At 46.3% G+C, this 26574-nt stretch overlaps 1 protein-coding gene across 2 annotated transcripts in view; it reads right to left on the minus strand.

Moving 5' to 3' along the window:
* Positions 1 to 26574, minus strand: part of Dock8 (dedicator of cytokinesis 8) — a 204080-nt gene that overhangs the window by 55962 nt on the left and 121544 nt on the right. For both annotated transcript variants that reach the window (XM_021151299.3, XM_029472365.2), the window contains 10 exons: positions 26295 to 26365; positions 25273 to 25411; positions 24564 to 24665; positions 20653 to 20748; positions 20106 to 20340; positions 17342 to 17506; positions 16126 to 16298; positions 10448 to 10543; positions 7685 to 7780; positions 134 to 283 (listed from right to left, as the gene is read on the minus strand). In XM_021151299.3, the coding sequence (XP_021006958.1) occupies positions 134 to 283; positions 7685 to 7780; positions 10448 to 10543; positions 16126 to 16298; positions 17342 to 17506; positions 20106 to 20340; positions 20653 to 20748; positions 24564 to 24665; positions 25273 to 25411; positions 26295 to 26365 (1323 nt within the window). The remainder of the gene's footprint in view (positions 1 to 133; positions 284 to 7684; positions 7781 to 10447; positions 10544 to 16125; positions 16299 to 17341; positions 17507 to 20105; positions 20341 to 20652; positions 20749 to 24563; positions 24666 to 25272; positions 25412 to 26294; positions 26366 to 26574) is intronic.

The following is a 26574-nucleotide window of genomic DNA, read 5'->3' on the forward strand; positions in this document are numbered from 1 at the left end:
CACACCCCGGAGAATAGGCCAGCATATTTTAACTGGTGTTATATTTTAACTAGTTTTCCCATGAGGTTTTTATTTTGTTCTGTAACACGGTCAGTCAAGGCAAACAATTTATAAATCAGAATCGCACGGCTACCTTCTGAGGTTTCACTAAAAGGGCTGCTATCTCCGAGGTGACCACATTAACAATGGTAGTTATGTCATCTTTGAAGCGGTCAGAAAAGCGAGTCCTCCGAAAACTGTCCCGTTTATCCAGGTTATGGACATACTGTGCCATGCTTTTCACCTACGGAGGAATGGGACAATGTCAGTACAGAGGTTGGTGACGCGATTGTACAACATACAAAAGGGGACTGACTGGCTTGAAGGAAATCTTTCATGATGGACTTCCTGATACTTTACTGGTGCTGGTGGTGTCCAAGATGGCTCTGAACTAGGAAATGCTTCTGATGCGCGGAATGGTTGCCACGGTGGCTGGAGGTGGGCAGTGTGTCCTCCTCTTGAGCCCAAGTCAGGGGCTCCTTTCATGCTGCTGGCAAAACCTGAAGCTTAACTGATTAGCCTGGTGTCAGAAAACACCCCCCTCCCCGACAGCCTCCATCCTGGAGACAGAGTGAGGCTGGGTCCTCAGAAGCACACTGGCTGTTACAGTACATGATACAAGACAAACAGGTACTACTTTATAATGCTGTCTTGGCGTAAAGTCTTTTCTTTCCCTGAAACTACAGTAAGGAGAACAAGAAAGAAAGGCCCCCTCCTATATTCAGTTTTATAAAATCAAACTTTTTTTTTTCCTAAAGCAATTCTATAGTTCACATCGAGTTAATCTCTGCTTCTAGAAATTAAACTGCAAACTATATCATGGAATGATCAGGATTTTGTTGGCTATCTAGAAATTTAACCATTATATAGAATGCTGCCTCTGAAGGATATGTTTTTAGATGAGTCTCATTCTGAAGCCCATGTTGGCTCATCTTCTAGGGAAAATTATGTTTTGAGTTTTTTAAGCCTAACTTACAGTTAACCAATCTATTAATCAACTGGTATCTAGTATAATAACAGTTTTATGCCTACTATTTTAAAATCTAGACCATGTATAAGTTTTGGGTTCCTCCTGGGCCAGGAGATTCTGGCGTCATCCTTTGACATCACCAGAGGTGGAGTCTTACAGTTGGGTGACTTTGCTGAGAGCTATTTGTGACAGTTTGACTGGCAAGATTGGGGTGGTGGTTTCTGCCAGCTGTCAACTTGACAGGATCAGAAAATCACCTAGGAGCCAAACCTCTGGGCAGGATTCGGTTAACTGGAGCCAGGAGGTCCTGTCTGCTGTGAGTAGTACTGTTCTGTGGCTGCTTTCCAGGCTGAACAAAATGGGAAAAGGCAGCTGAGAACAGTATCAGTCAACTGTCTGTTTGCTGACCGCCGATGCAATGTGGCCAGCTGTCCCACGCTCCTGCCGCCATGACACCCTTACCCTGATGGACTGCATCAGTGAACTGTGAGCCAATATAAACCTATCTGTCCTTCCTTCCTTCCTTCCTTCCTTCCTTCCTTCCTTCCTTCCTTCCTGCCTGCCTGCCTGCCTGCCTGCCTGCCTGCCTGCCTGCCTGCCTTCCTTCCTTTCTTCCTTCCTTCCTTCCTGCCTTCCTTCCTTCTCCCTCCTTCCCTTCCTCCCTTCCTTTCTTCCTTCTTCCTCCCTTCCTCCCTTCCTCCCTTCCTCCCTCCCTTCCTTCCTTCCTTCCTTCCTTCCTTCCTTCCTTCCTTCCTTCCTTCCTTCCTTCCTTCCTTCCTCCCTTCCTCCCTCCCTCCCTCCCTCCCTCCCTCCCTTCCTTCTTTTCCTCAGACTATTTTATCACAGAAATAGGTCAAGTGTCCACTACACTGGGATTTCTCATGGCTGTGTGCTGACATCCTGAAATCATGTTCATGAATTTGTCCAGACTAGTCAGAGCATGGCAGCAAAAAGCAATTGTCAGCTGGGCCTGCTGGCACCTACCTATAATCCCAGTACCCAAGAGATGGCTGGCTGCAGGAGAATTACTAACAGTTTAAAGTCTGACTGGTCTCCATAGTAAGTTCCAGGTCAGCCAGGGCTACAAAGTGAGACCCTGCCTCAAAGCCAGCAAGCAAAAACATCAGGCAAGTAACACACACACACACACACACACACACACACACACACACACACACACAAGCAAGTAAACAATCCAACAACAGAAAAGCAATTTCCTTTGAAGCTGACCCATCCACATCTGCCCCATCTGGTGTCTTGGAAACTGGCTTCCACTCTGAGCAAAATGGAACCCCTTGTTCACTGACAGCAGAGTTCTGTTTCTCAAAACATAAACCTGTCAAGGCCAAGACAAACAAGGTGCAATTCAAGAAGGAAGGACAGAGGCAGCTTTCTGGTCCATGTTTCGGATAATGTCCCTCCCGACTAGCTCAGGGCAGACCCAACCACAGAAAAGCCAATGTAAGAACCATGGTTTTCCTAGCCTAAAGGTCCTTTCTAGCCCAGGTCACACAGACATAGCCATAGTCCCGGAGATGCACACCCGCACAGGGAGACGACCTGAACGAGGGGTGGGAACAGGGTGCAATTTTTTGTTAGACAAAAGTATCTCTCTCACTGTACTTCCAGCCTAGGGCCAGGGAAGACAAGAGCTCTTTGTGCAGGTGACCCCAATCCCCATCCTTGGCTGGCTGACCCACCCTAGCGCCAGCCTGTTGAACTCATTGTTACATTCGGCTCCTGCCTGCTGAGTTTGGCCATCCCACAACCAAATAAATAATTCTCACAATAGTACTCCCCACTGATGGCCTGTGTCCAGACTGCCAGCAACCTGCCAGCTCTTGTGTCCCTGGGTCCTCACAAAAGAACCCAGCAAAAATATCAGTGGGGCTTGACCCATATGTAGGGTTTGGTGGGGACAGAAAAAGAATCTCTCCCACATTTGCCTCTGTGGCCCATTCTGAGAAGGGACAACTTTCAGAACCCCCTCGTGCAGGATGGCATGTCCCGAGGAAGTGAACTAGGTCACCTATTTACCTCGCAGCCACCAAGGTCTGAATCAGAGACTTCTAACTGCACAGAGCTCATTCATTAAAATGTGTGAAACGAACCCGAGGACTAAGTGTACTGGCTCCTGTGACAAAGTTATTGTTCATTAGCACCCGGTGGCCAGCACAGCTGGAGGTGTCAAACTGCCCCTCTGCTGCCAAGGAGAAGTTGTTCTCCTCTTCAGGTTTTCTGAGCACCAGTCAGGTACAGTGCACAGAGGACTAAGGTGCTGCCTGGGTCTGAGATCAATGGTCATTCTATGCCCACCACAGCCCCAAACCCCCACATGGCTTCTTGCCCTTCTCCATGTGTGAATGTTTATTCAGGAGGTGTCTGTACACTGTAGCAATGGCCCCTTCCCTATTTTCCTTTTGGCTTCTGGCTGGACTGGTGACCAGGAGACTGTAGCCTGAGGTCACTGGTGAACTGTTTAGCCATTTGTCACTCCTGCTGCCACTGAGTAGTCCTGGCAGTGTCAATGTTTTTCTATGGCTCCAACCCCTGCCGAGCAGATCTCTTCCCTGTCTCTAGATTTCTCTATGCCCTGAATGCCTGCTCCTTCTCTGTAATTCTTCAGAACAAACGAGGCTAGGTAACCAAAGGATTCAGGCAGCTGTGGCACCCTGGGTGTCTCTCTAGTCTTTATTGGCTTCTGCATCACCTCAGACACCCTGGGGAGAGGCCTTGTGATAAATGCTTTTCAGCTGACAGAGAGGCTACAGTCTGTAGAGCCCTGTGTATCTGCTGTCCTGGTGGGCTTGCATTAGGACCAACCCCATCAAAGTGCTTTGATCCATGGGAACTTCTCTAAACTATGTCATCTGTGTAGCATAAGGGGGTCCTAGAGGTAAGAGGGACATATTAACTTTAGATACCCCCTTCTCTTGGGCCAAACAAGTCTAAGTGAACAATTATACCAGTTAGAAGCAATTTTCACCGTCTCTGTCATTCTTAGCTCCTTGTAGTCATAAACAATGAAGTAATGCCACCAACCCTAGACAGATCAGGGAGCTCTTCTGTGGCTATTCTTCCTCTAACCCCACCTGCAAACTCAGAATCACAAAGACCTGGAGTCAAGGCTATAGGAAGATTAAACGAGACAATGCTTTAAAAATATTTAACACAGTAGCTGGCATACAGAAGTAAGATGCTCAATTCACTTAGGATGTTATTTTTCTTTTTTCAGGGGTGCCAACTGCTACTGACGTTACTCAACAGACAGAGTCACTGTTATTTCTTCCCAGAATTACAAGCTTGCCTTCAAAATGGAGCTACAAGATGCTCTGTGGAACCACTCAAGCTGAGCTCATGATGACGGGGAACCAAATAAGTCACACAGTGTTCTAACTGGATGGCATGGGTTAGCCTACTGTCAGTCAGTATAGTGGACTGAGATGTTTAAACTCTGAACTTCTCCAAGAGGCAAAATAGGGAACAGAAAGAACCTAGACTTGAGGGTTAGAGAAGGAGGCTCCACCCGTCCCCAGCTGAGAAAGGTGGCATATCTCTTTAGCCCTGCTGTGGGTTATGGGGAGAAGAGAACCTGCTGTGGGTCATGGGGAGAAGAGAAGTTCTCACAGATTCAAGGATGGACTTGAGAGCCTGCAGAGTTACTACCGGATCCCTCATGAAGTTGGGCTTGAGTCCCCGCCCCAGGGATTTCGGTGCTTTTCCCACAAGCAGGGTGTTGCCTAAGATCTAAGAGCGGATAAGGAAGTGCGTGTAAATGTGCGAGTTAATAACTAGGACACCTTTCACTAAGGCAAATTTAGTTCTTTTTCCCCCCCTGTCTGCAATTTTGACTTAGAATTTGGGATTATTTTATGAATTATTTATAGATGGATCATGGCCCAAGGGGATCTTCTCTGAGAGGAAGCTTGATGGTGGGTGAGACAGCAGGCAGAACAGGACATACAGAACAGGTTTTTTGCTTATTTTGTTTTTTCGAGACATTTTAAAAAATATTTTCTGTGCCTCCTGAAAAAAGAAGGGGATGAGTATTGTTACCAGTCCATTTTGTGCCAGACCACAGAGCTCATGTATACCCTGATGATGCTATTAACCAAAGGCTAGCAAGCTGTAGCCACAGGCCTTAACCAGCTTGGCTTGAAGATTAAGATCTGGTGCTGAATTGGTCAAAATTCCAGAGCCCTTTAGCTATGGTTAGGAGTCACAAAATAGAGGTGGTGGGGACTAGTACACTGTAGGTGTGCCTTGAAGTCACCTAGGAAGACAGGTACGTACGTACGTACGTACAGTTTCCTCCACTCCAACAGGAACCTCATTCATTCTATCAAACACTCCCATGGGATTGTGGGATCTGAGTCAGTGCACTGGGGTCATTCTCAGACTAGGCCTTGGGATGCTGAGCCTCTCAGGGATTAAAACTGTTTCCATGGTAAAAGACAAGATTCTTAACTCTGCTACCTGCCATGCCTTGCTTCCTCCAGATGTGTGGTATCTTCCTTTCCTTTGACCCTTTTCTTTCTGTCTGGTTGTTCAGTATTGCCGTTTTTCTCTGCCTCGGATTTCAATGGAGGAAACAGAGCTCAGGCAGAAATTCTACTCCTTTTCCTTAAACATATTCTTCAGTTAATGTGAGAGGAAGGAACCCAGTAAACATGAAGGACTGGGTTTTGGATGTCTTCCTCTGTAGGGGGAGTGGTTCTGATGCTTCGATGGGGAATGTGTGTGTGTGTGTGTGTGTGTGTGTGTGTGTATGAGGGAGAGAGAGAGAGAGAGAGAGAGAGAGAGAGAGAGAGAGAGAGAGAGAGAGAGAGAGAGAGCATGCTGAAGGTCCTGTTCCCCAATTGGTTCTTGACTGATCAATCAAGATGCTAGTGGCCAGTGGCTGGGTAGAAGAGGCAGGACTTCCATATTCCCAAAAGGCAGGCTAGGACATGCAAGGAAGGAGAGAGATTAGCCATGTTTTGGAGGGAGTGACCATCGGCTGCTTCCCCAACTGGGCGTGGGGTAGCAGGCAAGATTAGAAATGCAACTAAACTGGAGGACAGATTTAGAGATGTTGAGCTGGGCATGAGGAAAAGGACATGCTAGCCAAGGGAGGCTTAGAAGTACCCAGCCATTGAGCTAAAAGCATATTAAAAATAAGCTAGTGTGTGTGTGTGTGTGTGTGTGTTTCATTGGAGGATCCAAGGGAGCCAGAGCAGGGACTGGTAGTGCTATCTGCCCAGAGCTTAATTAAAGAGGGGTACTAAAAACTACATGCTACATCCCTCTATTGCTTTCTGCCTTATTACCTAGGGATTCCGTTTTTATTTGTTTGTTTTTTATTTGTTTTGTTTGTTTTGTTTTGTTTTGTTTTGAGACAGGGTTTCTCTGTTGCCTGTCCCAGAACTTGATTTTTTTTACACCATGCTGGCCTTGAACTCACAGAGATCCTCCTGCCTCTGCCTCCTGAAGCGCTGTGATTAAAGCTGTATACCACCATTCCTGTCCCCCCCCCCCCCCCACCTAGGGACTCTTACTGAACCAGAGGTTCCAGATTTGGCTAGGCTGGCTGGCCACTGAGCTTCTGGCACCCACCTATCTGTCCTCCAATGCTGGGGTTACATGCACATGCAGCCCCGCCTACTTTTGTATGTGGGCTCTGGGGATTCGAACTCAGGTTCGAATCTTGCAGAGCATGTGTGCTCTCACCCACTGAGTCATCATCTTCCCAGCCTCTGTTCTCAATGGCCTTTATGACAAAATCTTTCCATGTCTGTCAATAGTGAAGCAGAAGGAGGTCTCAGCACTCTTTTCATGAAAACATGGAGGAACAATAAATGTACCCTTCGCTGTTCTGCTGGGAGACTGACTCCATAGGTAGGTAAACAGATATACAGATTCCATATTCCTCCCAACCACTGTTAGTGTTGCTGGTTACTGCTTGTACGATATCGAGGATCACATCCTAGAAATCCAGTAGGTAAGACAGAAAACAATGGCAAATTGCATACAGTGCTCATAAGGAGTGAACGGGGTCTCCAAGAGGAGGCTAGTAAAGTTGAGACACCATTACTGAGTATGGTGGCCAGAGAAGGGCTCTGTAGGAGGTGGTGCCAGGAGACAGTGCAGAGAGTGTGTTGAGGGTGAGTCGTAAAAGGTAGCTTGTGAGAGGAAAATTTTAAAAAGGCTTTAGGTTAAAAGGCCAGGCCTGGTATTTTCTAGGAACTAAAAAGGGGCCCAATGTGGCTAAATGAGGGGACCATGGCATGAGACACAGGTACACATTAGGAATATACGAGGACATTTTAGCTATGGTTTCTTTTCACGGCACTTTATTTCTAGTGTTCTGAAGACCACAAGGAGGCTGACACAGTCTGTATGACACTGGCTGTCTGGGGTGGGCGGGATGGACTGAGAGCAAAGATACCTCAAGAGGCAAATGAGGACCAATGGTGGCTTGGTCAAGTGGGAACCCTGAGGAGATACAAAGACGGGGGTTGACTTTTAAAGTAGAGTCGATAAAGTTTGGTGGAAGATGGACGGAGGATGAGGGGCAGCTGCATTTCAAGGAGCAATCCTAGGCTTAGGACTAGGTCTTGACACAGGAAACTCTGCCTTCCCCAGGCGTGCTTTGCTCGCCCAGCCGGAGCATAGATACAAACACAAGAATCTTACCAGAAGCTCAAAGAAGAACCAGGCGTACTTGAAGACCGTTTCTCTCACTACTCCAGTGCTGACCACCATCTGCAGGGCAAGCTCCTCATGGAAATGCTAGACAACAAACAAACAAGAACCAGGCTGTGACGGCAAGGTTGATTAATACCCACTAAACCCCCTTTCCTTCTCTTCTGATTCAACAGCTGAGAGGCTTGTGTCCAAGGTACCCCAGGCCGTGACAGGAGGCAAAATCAGTGCGGAAATAACACATAGGAGGGCAGCGGGTGGCACTGCACCATGGCCCCAGCCTTACAATAACAGTTGCATCTGTGGAGCAGCTCTCCTGGGTGGTACTGGTGGTGTATGCTAGAGAGAAAGGACTTTCAAAGCCCCACCAACCACACAATGCATTTCCTCTCTCTGCTCTTAGTTTGCTCTTCCACAAAACTGAGTTGTTGGTTGCTATGATCCTCAAGTAACACTCAGATGGCTGGTGCCATCCTCAGAGTCTGAGGCAGAAGGTCTAGAGCAGGGGCTGAGGATCTATCTGCATTCTGTCAAGCTCCTGCTGGCACTGGGATGCCACACTCTGAGAACCACTGTCTGGATGATATATTCAGATGCCTTCAAGGTTGGACAAATCTTTGCATCATCCCATTATTGCTTCATGAGGGAAATGTCATGGATGAGTTTATGAGTGAAACTCTGAATTACAACACACACACACACACATGAAAAATTTTTTAAGGGGGGAAAAAAGGGAAGAAGGTGAGGATCAAAAATAAAACTAATAACTCATTTTGGTTTGCTTGATACTTCCATGCTCTCAAAATAGAACGAACTCCCTTTGTCTTGGGGGACCTGCTCGGTGCTGGGCAAATCAAGACAGTGCCACACCAACTAAAGGCAAAAGCAGTGGCTAGGATTCCTTTGGCGGTCACTCATCTTACACATGTGTGCAAAGCCTAGAACACACGCACACAGATAGACTCGTCTGTGGCTTTTCCGCAGCCAGGAGAGTGAGAACTATTTCAACACTCAAATTTCACATCTTTGGGTGGAAGTTACGTGTCAAAGTCAGTCCAAAGCAAAGACTGATGGTGATAATGATTGCTCATGACAGACTTTCAAACCATCCACAGGATTGGGGTGCTCACAATGGCATTTACGAGCTCTTATAGGCATTTAATGTGAGGGCTACTTATCTAAATTGGAAGGTGACAAACGGAGAAATCTCCGAGCAGATGTTACAGTGTTCTGGCTATTTTCCGCAGTTAAGTTCTGCTCATTGGCTGGTTTCACTCACTCTATGGGGGTAGTTTAAACCTTAGTTATCTTAGTGCACGGGAGCACATCTGTTTGCTGATGGAGTCTTAAGTGAGGCTGTGCCATCTGGGAGGGGTTGGAGTTGAGTGTTAACCCCGCTGGTTGCCAACCGGGCACATGACAGCATGCTGCCCTTTCCACCCTCCCATGGGAAGAAGGACACCCTCCACCAGCCGTGGAGGTAGCCGCTAGAAATAGGTCAGCCTGTCTGCCAGAGTCTTAGGGCAGGAAGAGATTACATAAGGGTAAGCTGCTTCCCAATGTAATTCACGTTGCTTAGTGGACAGTGTTAGTGTAGGAACACCTTGCTCCAGAGGTTAGAGAAGACAGGCAAGTAGCAAAAGCGGTTGCTAAGCTATGAAGGCAACACACTGGCTAGCTCCCCCTCCCCCCAAAATAAAACCAACTCCCTCCTGGTCATTCCGGGTCAAGGCAAGCCAACCGCAATACCAAACAGGATGTACACTAAGGAAGTCGGACTTTAGGCAAATATGCTGATTGCTTCAGTGTTTTATTTTATTTTCAGACAGGACTCACTATGTAGTTCTTGTTTTCTAGAACTCTCTACGTAGAACGGGCTGGCTTGAACTCACAGAGATCTCTTTGCCTCTCCAGTGCTGGGGGATGGGGGCTAAGGATTGTGTCACATGTTTAGCCTTTTATAATACAGTTTTTAAAGGAAAGCAGAACTTGGGACCAGTGGCTGTGACAGCCTAATGCTAAATGTTAGGGTAGGTGACAAGTTAGTTTTGGGCCTAACCACAAGTTCCTGTCACTTTCCCTCTCAGAGTTAACTCCTGGAAGGTCTTGCCGACATCCAGAGCCTGGATTACTGCACGGTCTACAGCGTCAGCTCAGTGCCACCTCTCGTTCCCTATCCTTCACTCCTCCAGGCCAAAGACAGTCATTCGAGGCACATGCTCTCCTTGTCTGTAATAAAATCTTTCCATGCTGTTGGGGACTGGAAACAGCTTCATGTGTAACTGCAATTAGTGTATCTGCACTTTAAGGATCCTGTATGGTAATCATGACATCAACCTCTTGGATACCTGGCAGAGAGGGACACATGACGGACAACTGGTTTGATAGCCTATGTCTCTCTGGACCACACTCACTGTTCTGACCAGGGGGTCTTGTTGGTTTCAGGAATCCCCAACTTTGCATGTTTTCTGAACTCAGAATTGAGGAGGGTTACAGGTCAACCCCGAGGAATGGCTCAGGTTCTTTCTGGATGCACTTGGTCTCAGCCAAAAACACGTAGTCAAGAAGGCATATTACTTCATGTAGTATTAAAATAATATTAATTTTGCCACTTGCTTTTGTTAAGGATGTGTGTATGTTAGCTGGGCAGGGAACAGAAAGCAAGCACTTAGTGTCTGTTTTCAATTGTAACACGAAGACACCAGTGAGTCCTTTCTTGTGCTGAGATTACCCTCATTCCGCCCTGGTCTATACCTTTTTGCTGACTGGTCTTGGGGCTGCAGTTGAACCTGGCGCATCACTATTGCCGGAGCAATAGTAAGACATCCGGCTGCAGTTGCGATCGGCAATCTGAAACATATAAACTGGGATGAGGAAACTTCCTGGAAATCACAACCGCAGAATTCGTTTTGATTCTATGTTAGGCCTTTTCTGTACTGGAACCAAAATAACAGCCACATATAAATATAAAACAAAGCAAAGAAAGTAAATGATGTCACTTGTTCCTGAGATAGTCGCTGTTAATAGATTGATGGGCAGTAACATGGAGTTAAGTACAGTTGAAACACAGGAACCAACTCTTGGGGGATGGTAAAACCCAAGCAGAGACTACTGGATTCCCTTAGGGGATAAAGCGGGGTGCTCGTTGAGCAGCCATCCTACAAGGGTGCTGACAAAAACAGACAGACAGACAGACAGACAGACAAACAGACAGACAAACAAACACTAGCTTAAGTGACAAAGAAAGAAAGACCGGTCACTAAACAGAACAGGGGAGAGTTCAGAGGTCATTCTGGAAGTGCTCCTGACTGGCAAGTGCTCTCTCTATTCGCAGAGTAACCCAGCAAGTCGGAACCTAGGGTTAAGATAAAGAGAAAGCCAGGAAAATTCTCTTAAAGAGCCAGGTAATTTATGAAGGGTTGGGGGAGACAAATATGTACCCGCAAAGAGGAGTGATTGAGTTCTAAGAAGGAGGGGACACCTGAGTTTCAAAAAGCATAATCAACATAGGACACAGCGCCAAGAGCATGTGCAGTCCAGACAGAAACCCTGTGCTGTGTACAACAGACTGGTTCTAGGAAAGTTCTCTTTTCTTGGAAGCCGACATGCACAGAGACAAGCCATTTTAAGCAGACTGCAGGGAGTCAGGGGCAAGGGACCCTTACAGGCCTGTCCTTCTCTGCATAGCTCACTCTGAAGACTCAGAACTATGCAGAGTTCTACGTGGGAGAAACTCCACAGACTGGAGTAAGACTCATCAGGTCCCCAGGAGTGTACAAGCAGTGTGTGAGGACCAAGATCTGGTGTGTGTGTGGGGTGGGGTGGGGCAAAGAGGAGAGTCCTAGGAGGCCAGAGGGCTGAAGTGACTGACAGATAAGATGCAGGTTATCCATGCTAGGTAGGCAGCTGCTGCAGGCACCCAAGCATAGTGACAGACACGGGTTACACTTAGGCACAGGCATAGGCACAAAGGTAAACCTGCATAGGGGCCACATGAAGGTAGCCACACAGGCCTATGGACAGACACACACACACAGGCCTATGGACAGACACACACACAAGCCTATGGACAGACACACACACAGGCCTATGGACAGACACACACACAGGCCTATGGACAGACACACACACAGGCCTATGGACAGACACACACGTATAGGCAGGCTGGTGAAAGCAAAGGCAAAAGGAAAGTCCTCATATTTACACAGAGTGACATAAAAGTATCATTCTGCTAAAAAGAATTACATCACCACTTACTTCTCAGTTCCCTGGACATCTCTTGCTAGCCATTTTGCACTGACTCACAGTCCCTCAGATGCCCAGCATTAGCTAGCTACCTTGGTCCATGGCAGCCACCCATCTTATACCATGTTGTCTAAAATAAACTGGACTGTGGAGCTCTTTGTTCCCACATAGTGGCAAATGCTTAAAGGTACTAGGGCGAGTGCCAGGAGAAAGCTTGGTGACAGTCCCTTCCAGTACCCACTGACTGAAAGACTCCTCTAGTTAAAATACTCACTGCGTGGCCCATAAACCAGACAGGTTGTGTGGCAAACAACGAAAGATAGATGTAGGGAAACAAACATGCAGCACCACAGGGTTCTGCTCCCAGCTAAGGCTCAAAACCCACACACCAGAGAAGGGACAGTGAGATGCTACACAGGGATGGGATCGGCACCTGCAGTCAGACAAGCGACTGCATCAAGGTCCTGTGCATCAGTTTTCAGGTATGTGACCACAGAGCCAGTTTGCTTCCACACATAGCTAGCTACATAGAGACAATCTGCACTTGTGTTGGTACAAGTCACACCAAGACCATTTTTTTCCCCTTGCTGTAGGTTATGCTCAATGCCCTAAACATGTGCTCTGAGGATCTGACTTAACCACTAGCGGGGAAGATGGATATTAAAATATTTCAAATGAAATAGATAATCAACAAATCCAACCATGACGTAATCCCAGATGGACAAGTCCCACTGCAGAAACATAAGAGACTTGAAAAGTCAAAGCAACATGACTCCTCCAAAAATGACCAGTTCTATAATAACGAATTCCAATGGAAGGAAATAAGATGAGATCCCAGAAGAGTTTAAAAAGACTATTTATAAGAATGATCAATGACACTAAGGACAACACAAGTACATTTCTAAATAGATTTAAGGAGACAGCACTAAACAATTGTATAAAGAAGGAAGTCAATGCAGGATAGGAAAGAGAACTCAATAGCAATGTAGAAATGATGAAAAATAATAAACTGAAGTTTGGAAATGAAGATCTCAATAAATCAGACAACAACAAAAATCTCAGTAGAAAGCCTTACCAATAGAACGAATACAAGAGCCAGAAACTCACAAAGCTACAGCCACGTGAAGCTCGACAAAGATGCCAGAAACGTACACTGGATAAAAGCAGCCTCTCCAGTAAGCGGCCTGGGAAATCTGGACATCACATACAGAGTAAGGAATAAGGAAATTGATCCTCATCTCTCATTGCTCACAGTGTATGAGCATCAACTAAAAACGGAAGGAAGAGTTCAATGTAAGAAACTCCAAGACGGTTAGTGTAAGACAGAGAAAACACTTCAAAATGGCAGCAAATGCTCTGTGCAAAGAATCCCAAGAACTAGAGAATGGGATTGCGTGAAACGAAAAATCTTCTGCACAGCAAAGGAAGCAACAAGAGGCGGCCCACAGGAAACCTGTGGCAGACAGAGGGTTAATACCTAGACTATACTAAGGGCACTAAATATGGAAGAATGGAACTACCCAGGCAATAAAGAGAACAGATGGTTCTCAAAAGATGAAGAATAGTTAGCCAAGAAACACGTGAAACATATACAGGATCTTTAGCCAGCAGGAAAAGGCAACTCCAATACTCTTGAAGTGGAGGCAGGTAGGTCAGGAGTTCAAGGCCAGCCTGAAACATACTGGATAAACACAGCCTCTTTAGGTGGGGCTGGGAAAACTGAATATCATATATAGAGTAAGGACAGCAGATCCTCCCCCACCAGAAAAAAAAAGAGGAAAATAAAAGCATTAATGTAACAGCCACTGATTATATCTCACCCTCACTGAGGGGAGTCATCGTTATAAGAAGGGTGGGGTTCTTGAGTTCCTATACTAGGAGCTACAGACAGTTGCTGGCTTTGGGGGCAAGAGTTAGTTTTCTTTCTGGGAGTGGCCTCTGGTAGGTCAATCACACTCCAGTGGATGACCCTGGGCCATGAGTGTGTGTGTATTATATATACAATATGTAATATATAATATTATCTATCTATCTAGGCTGCACAAATTTGACTCTGTGGGTTATTAAAGAAAACAACAACAACAACAACAACAACCAGAAAGTAAGGACATGAAGTTTGGTGTGGGCAGAGAGATAGATCTTGGAAGAGTTGGCATGAATATCATGAAAGGGCCTGCCTAAAATTCTCAAATAATTAATAAAGACAGAAAAGAGAATAGTTGTAATAAAGTGCTGGTGAAGGTGGACGGACTCCTTGCTGGGAGTGTAAATTGTCCAATCCTTATAGAAATCAGTATGGTGGGTGCTCAGACACTGCAAATAGCACTACCCTCAGACCCAGCCAACCACATGTGGCTCGGTACCTGAAAGGCTATCAGTCACACACTGGAAAGACATGTGCACATCCATGTTTACTGCATCACTATTCACAGTAGTCACGCTATGGAAAGATCTTAAGTGTCTATCAGCAAATAAAGAGGTAGAGAAGATATTTTATACATGCAATGGAGTGTTATTCAGTCACAGAGAGCAAGGTTATGTCGTTGGCTAGGAAATGGGCATACCGGGAGACCATCATGTTAAGTGAAGCAAGCCAGACGTAGACAAATATTGCATGCGTTCTCTGGTTTGTGGTGTACACGTTGTATAGGGACACTTGAGTCCATTAAATGCATACGAAATGAGAGCAGAAGGGAAGGGGACCACCGAAGGGCATTGAGGGGTGAGGGTAAACGCACTCGGTCTACTTGAAACTATAAAACCATTGCATGTACAATGAATATGGACAATTAAACAAACAGACAAGACACAAAACACCCACCCCACATTAATAGTTCCGCTCTGGAAAAGTACCATCAAAGCACCCAACAGAGGTAGAGAGCTGAAACGATGCTCAAGAGCACTTGCTGTTCTTGCAGAGGACCCGGGTTTGGTTCTCAGCACTCACACAATGGCTCACAACCGACACCTCTGCTGGTATCTTCTGGCACATGGTATGCTCATAGTGTACATACATGCATATATGCAGAAATGCTTCTACATGCAAGTTTTTTATGAAAGTATTTGGCAAAGTCGATGGAGGGCAACTGAGTACCTAGCTAGGCATGGTGGCTCACAACTGTAAACTTAGCACTCGGGAGGCTGGGTCAGGAGAATAGCCGTGAGTTTAAGGTTGGTTTGAGTTACCTACTAGGCTAATCTGGGTTACAGAGTGAGACGCTATGTCAAAACACCTAAAAGAACCAGGCAGTGGTGGCGCATGACTGTAATCCCAGCACACAGGAGGCAGAAGCTGGTGGATCTCTGAGTTGAAGGCCAAACCTGGTCTACAGAGCAAGTTCCAGGACAGTCAGGTCTACACAAAGAAACCCCGTCTTAAAAGAACCCCAAGTTGATCTGCAACCCTATAGGTGGAACAACATTATGAACTAACCAGTACCCCGGAGCTCTTGACTCTAGCTGCATATGTATCAAAAGATGACCTAGTCGGCCATCACTGGAAAGAGAGGCCCATTGGACTTGCAAACTTTATATGCCCCAGTACAGGGGAACGCCAGGGCCAAAAAGGGGGAGTGGGTGGGTAGGGGAGTGTGGGGGGGGAAGGTATGGGGGACTTTTGGGATAGCATTGGAAATGTAAATGAGGAAAATACCTAATAATAATATATATATATGTATGTATATATATATATGTATATATATATGTATATATATATATGTATATATATATGTATATGTATATGTATATATATATATATATATATATATATATATATATATATATATATATATATGTATATATATATAAAACCCAAGTTAAAACAACACAAAAAGATTCAGGTACCAACAGTTCCTTTAGTGTGCTAAGAAAGCAGGAAAAAATATGAGAACAGTGCCCCACCGTGGTTTAATACGGTACTACACCAAACATCAATGGTTAAAACCCTTTCTCAAATACTTCAAAATCCCTATAAAGAGAGCATGTTAGCTTTCTAACCACCAAGGAAAGATGGATGTATGTGGTGCTAAACATCCTAAGTACCCTGACCTGATCAACATACAAAATACTTACATATCAAAATATCAAGCTGTACCCAGAAGTGCATACAGTAGACATCAGCTAAGAAGCAAAACAAGAGTACATGTGCCTCCTTCCCCCACCCCAGGGCTTGTCATGCCCCTCCCTACCTTTGAAGACATGATGTTCTTAACTTCCTCATCGGCTGCACAGTGTGTCCCAGTCAGGTCTGGGTTGCTGCTGCTCATCACACGGGCCTGCATCAGCTTTGAACTCACTGCAGCGGCAGATGTGCGTCCATATGTGTGGTATCGGGGGTCGGGGACTACGGTGGTGGGGCCACCTGTACCCCAGCAGCCAGAGACATGTCAACAGACAGGACAGAGTCAGTTACAGAGCTCGAGCAAGACCGACTAAGGGAGGAATGGTGGGGAATTGTGAATCTAAGATGGGGCCTTGAGAAGAAGCCTCAGTATTCTGCAGCTCGAAGGGGCAGAGAGGCAGTGTTGGCTGAAGCGGGCAGGGTGTGAGGTGGAGGGGAGTGGGGAGGGCTGTGGCGGGACTGGAGACATACACTTGGTACTAGTCTGTCACCAATTGCCAGAGTTTCTGAATTCTCAAGGAAAACGAGAAACACGAATATTTTTGTGCGCTCAATATTTGAATGACGCAAGTCTTGTAAGTCTTGGAGGAAAGCTGTTCAGAATTGAGTCACCCAGAGTCATCTTTTGAGGACGGGCACATGCAATATTTCAAAGGAAGTCCAACTCTGGTTTAAAAATTGGACTGGAACTACGGATTTATGTAAATTATGACTGCAGAGACTTAAAAGGTGCCACATTTATTTGGATGTGGAATTTTTAAAAGTCTACTGATGATATTTTTATATACCGGGCTACCCAGGCATTGTGGTTTATGGTCTACGTAAATAACTAAGAAGAATAGCGAAATGGATTATTATTAACTTAGTTCAGGGGAATGAAGACTATTTTATGTGATGAAAAGTTTAAGAACTTTCAATGGTGTCACTGACGTGGCATAGGTCGTGTTTTCCTTGCTGTTATTCTAGAATCTTACAGTTGACAGTTTGCCGTCTTTTAAAGCAGACCCTCAAGTGGATCACAAATTGGCAGTGAGGTAATCACTGAGAAGTTACCAACTAGGCAGACATAGCAAGTACAACATAAAAAAGAGGGAGGGATGGAGGAAGAGAGGGTGAGCATCTACAAACTTTTAATTTCAGCACATATACAAGTTTTACTCTGAAAACCAAAACTGAACCTTTAATCCTGTGGCAGTGGTCTGACGTGGTACCCTGCTGATACCTGCCCTCATCCCCATATCCATCTCCATCCCCATCTCTACCCCTGCTCCAGGAAGCACTACCTGACTTTGGTGCATCCCTGTGCAGTTCTGGCAGCCGGAACACGTAGTGCACGTAGGAGGCCAGAAGGCAGTTCCTCCCGTGTTGGTCCTTCCTCAGGTCCTTGCTGTTGTGCAGGCTATTGGCAATGGCCACCACAGACTCGAAGGCAAACTGGGAGAAGTTTGCTGAGGAGCCAAGAAGAGAAGAGAAACTGAGGTAGGCGTTCTCAGGCTTGTAATAGTACGTCTCAATCACTGACCACCTTAACCAGGCAAAAGAAACACCCATGGAGGCAGGTGTGTTCCAGCCAGATCTAGTGTTCCAGATAATCTCACCACAGACATACTCAAGTTCCCTCTGTGTAGCTCAAGCTGGCCCAGAACTCACTGCAATCCTCCTGCTTCAGCTAGAATGATAGGCACGGCAGCATAGCCCACCATGCCTGGCTTACATCTTCTTTTTTCTCCCCACTGCAAAGGACACAGTTTCCCACAGCCAGGACATACCCATGTCTTTATGCCATTACTTTCTAAACTCAGCTGAAAACTGGGTGGCTTCTCCAGATGGACATTATCAGTATCACCTTGGGCTTGAGCCTTTGGCCCTACCTCAGACCAGCTGAACTAGAATCTGCATCTTAACAGGATGCCCAACAGATGTGAGAGCAATGCATAAATCTGTCCCCCAACAGATTCTCATAGAGGTACATCTTTAAAACATACACAGGTTATGTCATTCCCCACAGCAGGGCCATGCAAACTGTCTATACCTTATTTGTCTGGTGCTCCTAGCTCGTCATAATTTGGCTTTAGCCAACTTTGTGCCTGTTTCTGCTCAGATCCAGCAATGTCCTAGTGAGGTAGACATCAGCTCATCCCATTCTGTGATCTTTCCTACCTTTCTCATGCTGTCCTCCATACCTGGAGTGGCTTCCTTGCTTCTTGCTACAAAATTACACTGACCATAAAGTCAGACCACCCTTCCATGCTCAGACTCCTGTATGAAGCCCGCAATGCCCCACAGTGATAGGAAGCCAAACTATATCGTTTTGTAGCTATGCCTGGTGGTAAATGTAGCCTCCCTATGAAGGCTGGAGACCATCCCCAGGCCTAGTGCATTTCTCACAATCATTTGTGCCTCCTCCTTCCCATACTGTGCCTTCCATAGTACTAGACAGAGCAGAAGCAGGTTCCAAATGAATGGCTGCTGACTAAGTCCTTCAGTGTCTTCATGTGCATATTTGTGTACGTGCGTGCCTGTGTGCATGTGTATGCAGAGGCCAGATGCTGACGGCAGATCGCCCTCAATTGTTCTCCACCATATTGTTTTGATTCAGGCCTGGTCAGTGAGCCCCAAGTCTCACCACCAAGTACCTGAACCACAAACATTTGAAAACATTTTAATGTGTGTGTGTGTGTGTGTGTGTGTGTTCGTGTGTCATGGGGCAAATCTTGAGTTCAGACAACTTTTAGAAGCCAGGACTCTCTTTCTACCATGTGGATCTCGAGCATCTAATTCATGGCATCGCTCAGGCTTAGAGACAAGCATCTTTACTTGCTGAGCATCTCATTAGCCCTAAGAGCCCATCTAAATGTTCTTTCTCTCTCCTTTCTCATCCCTCTAGTTCCCTGCTTTTCTTTCAAAAACACTTTTGAAAATATTTATTTTATTCATTTTTGGATGTGTATGAGCGTTTTGCCTGCGTGTATGCATGCGTGCCATGTCAGTGCAGTACCTGTGGGGGTCAAAAGAGGACGTCAGGCAGGCACCATTGCATATGCCAGCAAGATTTTGCTGAAAGGACCCTGATATAGCTGTCTCGTGTGAGGCTATGCCAGTGCCTGGCAAATACAGAAGTGGATGCTCACAGTCAGCTATTGGATGGATCACAGGGCCCCCAATGGAGGAGCTAGAGAAAGTACCCAAGGAGCTGAAGGGGTCTGCAACCCTATAGGTGGAACAACAATATGAACTAACCAGTACCCCCAGAGCTCATGTCTCTAGCTGCATATGTAACAGAAGATGGCCTAGTCAGCCACCATTGGGAAAAGAGGCCCCTAGGTCTTGAAATCTTTATATGCCCCAGTACAGGGGAATGCCAGGGCCAAGAAGTGGGAGTGGGTGGGTAGGGGAGCAGGGCGGGGGGAGGGTATAGGGGACTTTCGGGATAGCATTTGAAATGTAAATGAAGAAAATATCTAATAAAAAATTGAAAAAAAATAGGGCATCAGGTTCCTTTAAACTGGAGCTGCACACAGTGTGAACCGTGTGAGTTCTGGGAACTGAACCTGGGCCTTTTGCAAGAGCAGCAAGTGCTTCTAACGACTAAGTCATCTCTCCAGCCCTTCTTCCTTTTTGTAAACGTGTAGGGAGTCTGACAAAACAGTACCGGACCTGTCTTCATGTCAAATGTTGCAAACGTTGCTCCCAGCATTTGTGGGTCTGTGAATAGCCATGATTCATTAGGCAAAGTGCATCTGCCTGCCTGCTGCCTATCTGCTTGCCTGCCCGCCCACCCGTCTGCCTACCTGCCTGCCTGCCTATCTGTCTGCTTGCTTGCCTGCCTGCCTGCTTTCTGCCTGTCTGCCTACCTGCCCATCTGCCTGCCTGCCTCCCGCCTGCCCACCTGCCCGCCTGCCTGTCTGCCTGCCTGCCTGCCAGCCAGTCTGTCTGCCTATCTATAGCCCATCTGCCTGTCTGCCCGCTTGCTGCCTGTCTGCCTGCCTGCCCACCCACCCACCCGCCTGATCTAGCCATGCCTCCTCCCTACCCACAGGCCTCTACCTGTTTGGCCAGCAATGACCATGGGCTGCACGGAAAGCTGGAACAGCTTGTCGAGCACCAGGTGGAGGAAGAGCACGAGGGGCTCCAGGCGGGAGGAGTTGAGGCAGATGATGCTGAGTTTCAGCTCGTGCTCCAGCGTGCTCTCGGTGATCTTCTGGTCCAGCACTCGAATAGGGAAGCTCACCTGGCTCTCCAGGGAGTGGCAAAGGGTGAAGAACTTCTCCAGGTGGTTATCCTGGGAGGGCAGAGGGTGGAAGACTCTCAGGAGGTGTTATTCTTTCACCATCCACCCAGGAGCTTGGTGCAATCCTTTAGCCAGTGCTCTGGATTAGAACTCGAAATCTCAGATGCTTCCAGCAAAGGCAGTGGGCTTATTTGTAGAATGTGGTATACAAAATAGGACCTTTTGATAACTATTAATCAAAGAAACAATACACCAGGCTCCAACTCATGCTGTAGGAAGGTGATGTACTAGGTATCACATGGTCAAGAGAGAGCACAAAGCAGATGGCTAACCCGGACGGTGGCAGGCCTCGATGTCCCTTACCTGGGTGTGAACGGAAGAAACAGCTTGCACTTCGATATTAAATACCCCCTTATGGCCCTCGGCCCACTTAATGGGGGGATTCTGTAAAGGGACTTTCTGTGTTAAAGAGAGAGGAAAGAAAGATTAGCAATGCAATTTCCCTTTTCAACTGTTAGCAAGCGGTACAAGCAACATGTCAGGAATGGCAAGGCTCTACAAATGGAGAACGTCCATAGCTAGACTTGGGAGTCAGAGGCCTTTGTCTCAAGTTCAAGTCTACACTTGTTATTTTCACACTGATAAGCACACACACACACACACACACACACACACATGGCCTTAGCATTTGTTCAAATGGTGGAAGAGTTAGCTAGGTAATCTACCTCTAACCTCTTATTCAACACCGAAGGTCTTTGAGGCTACGAATGTAGTCATGTGATCTTCCTATCAATCAGAGATATCAGGACAGAGACTGGGAATTCGAATGGGTTTGAATGCCAGAAATGACTTCCCTTTTAGCAAAGTGTTTCCAAGTGGCAGTCTTGCTTGGCTCCTGTGTGCTCGTTATGCATCCTCCATTTCGTTTACCACCGATACCTACTCCTTAGGCCTTAGAAATAACTCCTATCTCAACCTCCCATCGGTACTATGTTCCTCTAGAGAGATGAGAGGATGCTGGAGCAAAGGGGGCCTAGCATGGGAGTTGCGCCTCTTTCATCATGATGGCGGGAAGCATGCTATGCTTGCAAGGATAGGCAAGGGGGCAGAGATGGATGGACGTCTCTGAATGGCACAAGCTGGAACCCAAGCTCACAGAGCTCTAGTTGGCCCACAGGGTATTGGGCCTGTTGTGAATGGGTTGTTAATGTTTAAAAGCCAGCAACGTTCATATAACAGGCTCATTTCTTTTTTAAAAAAAGATTTATTTACTTTTTATTTATATGAGTACATTGCAGCTATCTTTGGACACACTAGAAGAGGGCATTGGATCCCATTACAGATGGTTGTGAGTCACCCCAGTTGCTGGGAATTGAACTCAGGACCTCTTAACTGCTGAGTCATCTCTCCAGCCCCAACAGGCTCATTTCTGACTTGAGAGCTGGAAGATCTCCCAGCACGGTGCCAGTCTGTGGAGCAGAGGCAGCCATAGCCTTTGAAACCTGTGTACAACCCCCAGAGCGAAACATTCCACCAGGACCAGCCTCACTTATGTGCCCTGCTGGATTCCTGTAGACACTGGAGTTCGTTCGTATTTGTGATCTGGAGGAGTGACATTCAATAGAAACCCAACGGGAATCAACATTACTTTTTCATTGGAGCGAGGGGGCTATAGAGAGAGAACATGCATGTGTATATGCACACATAGAGGCCTGAGAATAGCTTTAGGAAGTTGGGTCTCTCCCCCTACCATGTGGGTCATGAACGTCAAGATCAAACTCAGGTCGTCAGACTTGGTAGCGAGCACCTTACCCATTGAACCATCTCACTGGTCCTCAAAATTTTTTAAGTTTTAGGGAGGCCACATTAAAGAACATGGAGGGCAATTTCAGCAGACTGTCTCATTTAACACAGTATGGCCTATTTCCTCAATGACAGGTCAATATAAATTATTAATAAAAAAATCGATTTTTTTCAATACCAAGTCTTTGAAATTCAGCTCATATTTTACACTGACAGTTCTGCGTCAGAACTAGCCCATTCAAGAGCTCGCTAGCCACTTGCTACTGCTGTATTTGACAGGGAACAGCAATGGGAGGGGCTGAGGGTGAATCTATAGGTAGGAAAAAGAAGCTACTATTTACTTTAGCGCTATTTCCTGCTGGATAAGCACCAGCTCAGTTAATGTCCACTGCACTTTAGAGTCAGATGTGGACTTCCTTTTACCCTTGAGAATCAGAAGATAAACATTTTATCATGGGCTTTGTACTACATGCCAGCAGTGTGACCACACTCATTACATGCCAGCAGTGTGACCACACTCATTACATGCCAGCAGTGTGACCACACTCATTACACGCCAGAGGTGTGACCACACTCATTACATGCCATCAGTGTGACCACACTCATTACATGCCAGCAGTGTGACCACACTCATTACATGCCAGCAGTGTGACCACACTCATTACATGCCAGTGGTGTGACCACACTCATTACATGCCAGTGGTGTGACCACACTCATTACATGTCAGCGGTGTGACCACACTCATTACATGCCAGCAGTGTGACCACACTCATTACATGCCAGCAGTGTGACCACACTCATTACATGCCAGCAGTGTGACCACACTCATTACACGCCAGAGGTGTGACCACACTCATTACATGCCATCAGTGTGACCACACTCATTACATGCCAGCAGTGTGACCACACTCATTACATGCCAGCAGTGTGACTACACTCATTACAGGCCAGCAGTGTGACCACACTCATTACAGGCCAGCAGTGTGACCACACTCATTACATGCCAGCAGTGTGACTACACTCATTCAGTTGTTATTTGGAATTTGGATTTGCCTTAAAGCTCAGGTTGAGATTGGCATGGTGGTACATACTTGTAGAGAGGCAGAGGCAGGGGGATCAGGGGAGTTCACAGTCGTTCTTGGCTACTTGGTGAATTTGTGGGCAGCCTAGGCTATATATATTTTAAGTCCCTGTCTTAAAAAAACATTTAAAAAAATTCAACAAAGCAACAACACAAACTCAGGTTTTATCCATGCTTTTGAAAACAAAACAAAACACCACACAATACAGGAGTTCTATTAAATTGGAAGGTGGAGCTTAAACATTGAAAATCAGTTGTGTGTGTGTATGTCTTCTTGTTTGTTCTTGTTTTTTAACAATGGCTCACTAGGTCTTACACTCAATGATCTCCCTGCCCCAACTTCACTCAGACTGGGATTACAGCACACACCACCTTGCTTGGCTCTGCAGAAGCTGTTGTGAGGGGTTACTGCGAGACACTGTATGACTAGGGCATAAAGATGAGCCGGAATATCTCCATCCTTAAGCTAGCCTGTGGTGTCAAAGGGAACAGCTTTAGTCTAAAACAAAGGGAAAGGGCCAACCTGAGGGTATCAGAAAATGGCAGGGAAGAAAGACCATGAAGGGTCTATCTAAACTCAAGGTCCTGGAAATTTCTTCAACTTAAAACCCAAAAGAATTAAAGGAAGAACGATGAGTGATCTGAGCCCCAATTCAGATGAGCATAAAAACATGATTCCTGGTGGGGAACTGGAAAGGTGGTCATGGAATGGAGATAGTTTGATATTCAAGATTACATTAAATATAAAGGTCCTCTGATTGTATTGTGATAGAAAGAGTCATGTCTTCAAGATACATGATAAAATATTTATGAGTAAGATGATCTGCTTAAAAACACTACTCATTGATGCAGACCTCTGCTAATGGGTGGAGAAATGTGATACAGAGCTAGGAGACATGGGACTGACTATCTTTAGACTGGGGTATCGCTACAGCCTGCAAAAGCCAGAGGAACAGCCAGTTCAGGAAGGGCACTGGCTCTGGCATTGGCATCTTTACAGTCCATCCATCTGGCTGTGACCACAAGAGGAACTGCTGGTACAGGCCTGGAAACATTCTGAAAGGATTCTTGACAAGTACGGTGTCTGTCACAAGTGGGGTCACCCTGCCTCCCCATCTACAGAACCCTAACCCTGTGCAGCGCAGCTAACTCCATGCAGCACAGGTGCACGTTGCACCTACAGAACATTCTGGTGTGGTGACGTCTAAATGAGCAAGATATTCCTCCCATCCTGTCGGAACAACATGCTCTCAGAAAAACACAGTGTGCTTGGAGATGACAGCCCTGGAGAACCCAGTGAGTAACATCCTCGGGAATGGGAAGTGGGTGTGGGAAAGGAACCCCAGACCATAGCAGGACCGGAAGCAGCTGCCAGGCAGCGCTGGTTACCTCAGCAGAATGTATGGAGTAGTTGGGTGGTAGTTTTTCCAAGGCAACGGGCAGACAGTAGGATCCGGTTTGAAGACGTTCGTTTAAGAGAATCGGCAGCCACTGAAACAGATGGTGTCAAGAGCAGAGAGGGCTTTACGGCTGCACACAACTTGGGAGATTTATCTAGCTCACAGCCAGCAAACAAAACTAAACAATGATTAGATATTGACCGGGTCTCCTGGCAGCAGTTTGCGTCCCGTTCCCTGAGTTGTAAATTCCCTGAGCATTTCTGAGATGGTAAGGCCAATGATTTGCCGCTTTCTGGGCCCACGCAGTAGCATTTTTAATTTCTGGCCACTGCCAGCTCCTGTCTGATTATCAATGTTCATTTACTTTACATGGTTTTTAAAGGAAAAAAAAAAAACCTCCCCCCACCAAAAGAGCTAATTCTACATGTGAAGCACTTACATTAAATTTGGAAATAACAGATATTGTAATGCTTCATTTCTTAAATGCTCTTTAGAGATTTACCGCCCACCAGCTTTCCACGGGAGGAGCCTGGCATTCTCTAGGTAAAGCTGTTTCTACTCTCTGCTGTAATATGCACCACGTATTTGGCAGCCCCAGGAGAGAAGCAAGTGAGCAGACTGCACACGGCCTCTGCAGGGACCCTGGCTGGCGCGCACCAGCAACCGCAGGGGGAAGCAGCTCGCTGACAGCGACTCACCGAGTAGCCCAGAAGGCTTTCTCCGGAGGCCCCTTGCTTCTGCTGACAGCTGATGTGGTAGAAGGTGAAGAGGAGATGGTGATTCACCGTGAGCTTGGCGGGGAGCTTAATTTTCACTTCTTCGTAAAAGTCAGGAGACCTGTATCAGATGCACGTTGTAGGCAGATCACTCTCAGCAAAAGGATGAGCCCCTGGGTGCGAGACGGAGCCCCTGCTGCCTGCCGACCCTCTGCTCCCATGTGCCTTGCATGCTGTGGGGCTTTTTATTTCACTTTATCCTGCCCCTTGGCCATAAGGCCTTGCGGCCATGCTGATACTATGAGAAACATTCCACCTACATGAAACTGTCACGGCTTTGTTACACAGAAAGGACTTGTCCTACATGATAGAGAAACACAAGTCAGTCTGAGGAGGATGGGATTCTGAGTATGATCTCAGCCTCAACAACAGGCCTGGTGTGTGGCTGTCTCATTGGTGGACTGTGCTAAGGCTTCATAACATCACCCACTTAGTCTCCTCGACAAGCTTGGCCAAGGTTCACAGGAAGCCCCTGGAGGAGTCTGGTTATCAGGTCAGGGTGAAACCCACAGGGATGTCCCTCCTCCCCTGTGATGTGTAAACGAGGTTAGATAGCCAGTCCTGTGACTCACTTTACTGACAGAATTGAATATACCATTCTTCCTTTGGTTGGCAGATGACAAGATGACCATAGAGAGTTGGGGCTTTATTTCTGGCCCTCTGGATTTCAGACCAAGTGAGAAAATACTCTTCTTTATTTAACATTATAAAAGTGTCCCTATCATCATTTTGTAAATAGAGTTATATTAGATAGATATCTTCTATCAAAGCCTTAGTCATTGATAAAAATTATGCATTAGCAACACAGAACAGGCGTAAAATCCTCTGCTCTGTGGCCATGTTGCAAAAACTATTGGAAAAAGCACTTGTGGAATTAAAAACCGAAAATCTAGGGAATACAGAAATGGTTGTAGTATATGTTCAGGACTCTGAAATATACTTACTTATTATGGTATGTAATAGCTGTATATACTTCCTGCAGAAATTCAGGCCCACTGGACTTGCCAAAGATGACCTGTTTGTCAACATGGAAGGAACAAAGTTAAGAGGAATTTGGGGCTCTATGAACATGTGCTACCACACCAACAGGACACTTCTCTTCCAGAGCTGTAGTTTATAAGTTAAGGCTAAGTCCTATCACTGGTCCAACCATAAGGACCAGAAGTGGGGTGAAGGGTAAACTGAGGCTTTAAGGGGATAATGAGTGACCAAGGGCACAGGCTA

Source organism: Mus caroli, unplaced genomic scaffold (assembly GCF_978045245.1).
Source record: "Mus caroli unplaced genomic scaffold, Mus_caroli_1 scaffold_20, whole genome shotgun sequence".
Taxonomy (NCBI): domain Eukaryota; kingdom Metazoa; phylum Chordata; class Mammalia; order Rodentia; family Muridae; genus Mus; species Mus caroli.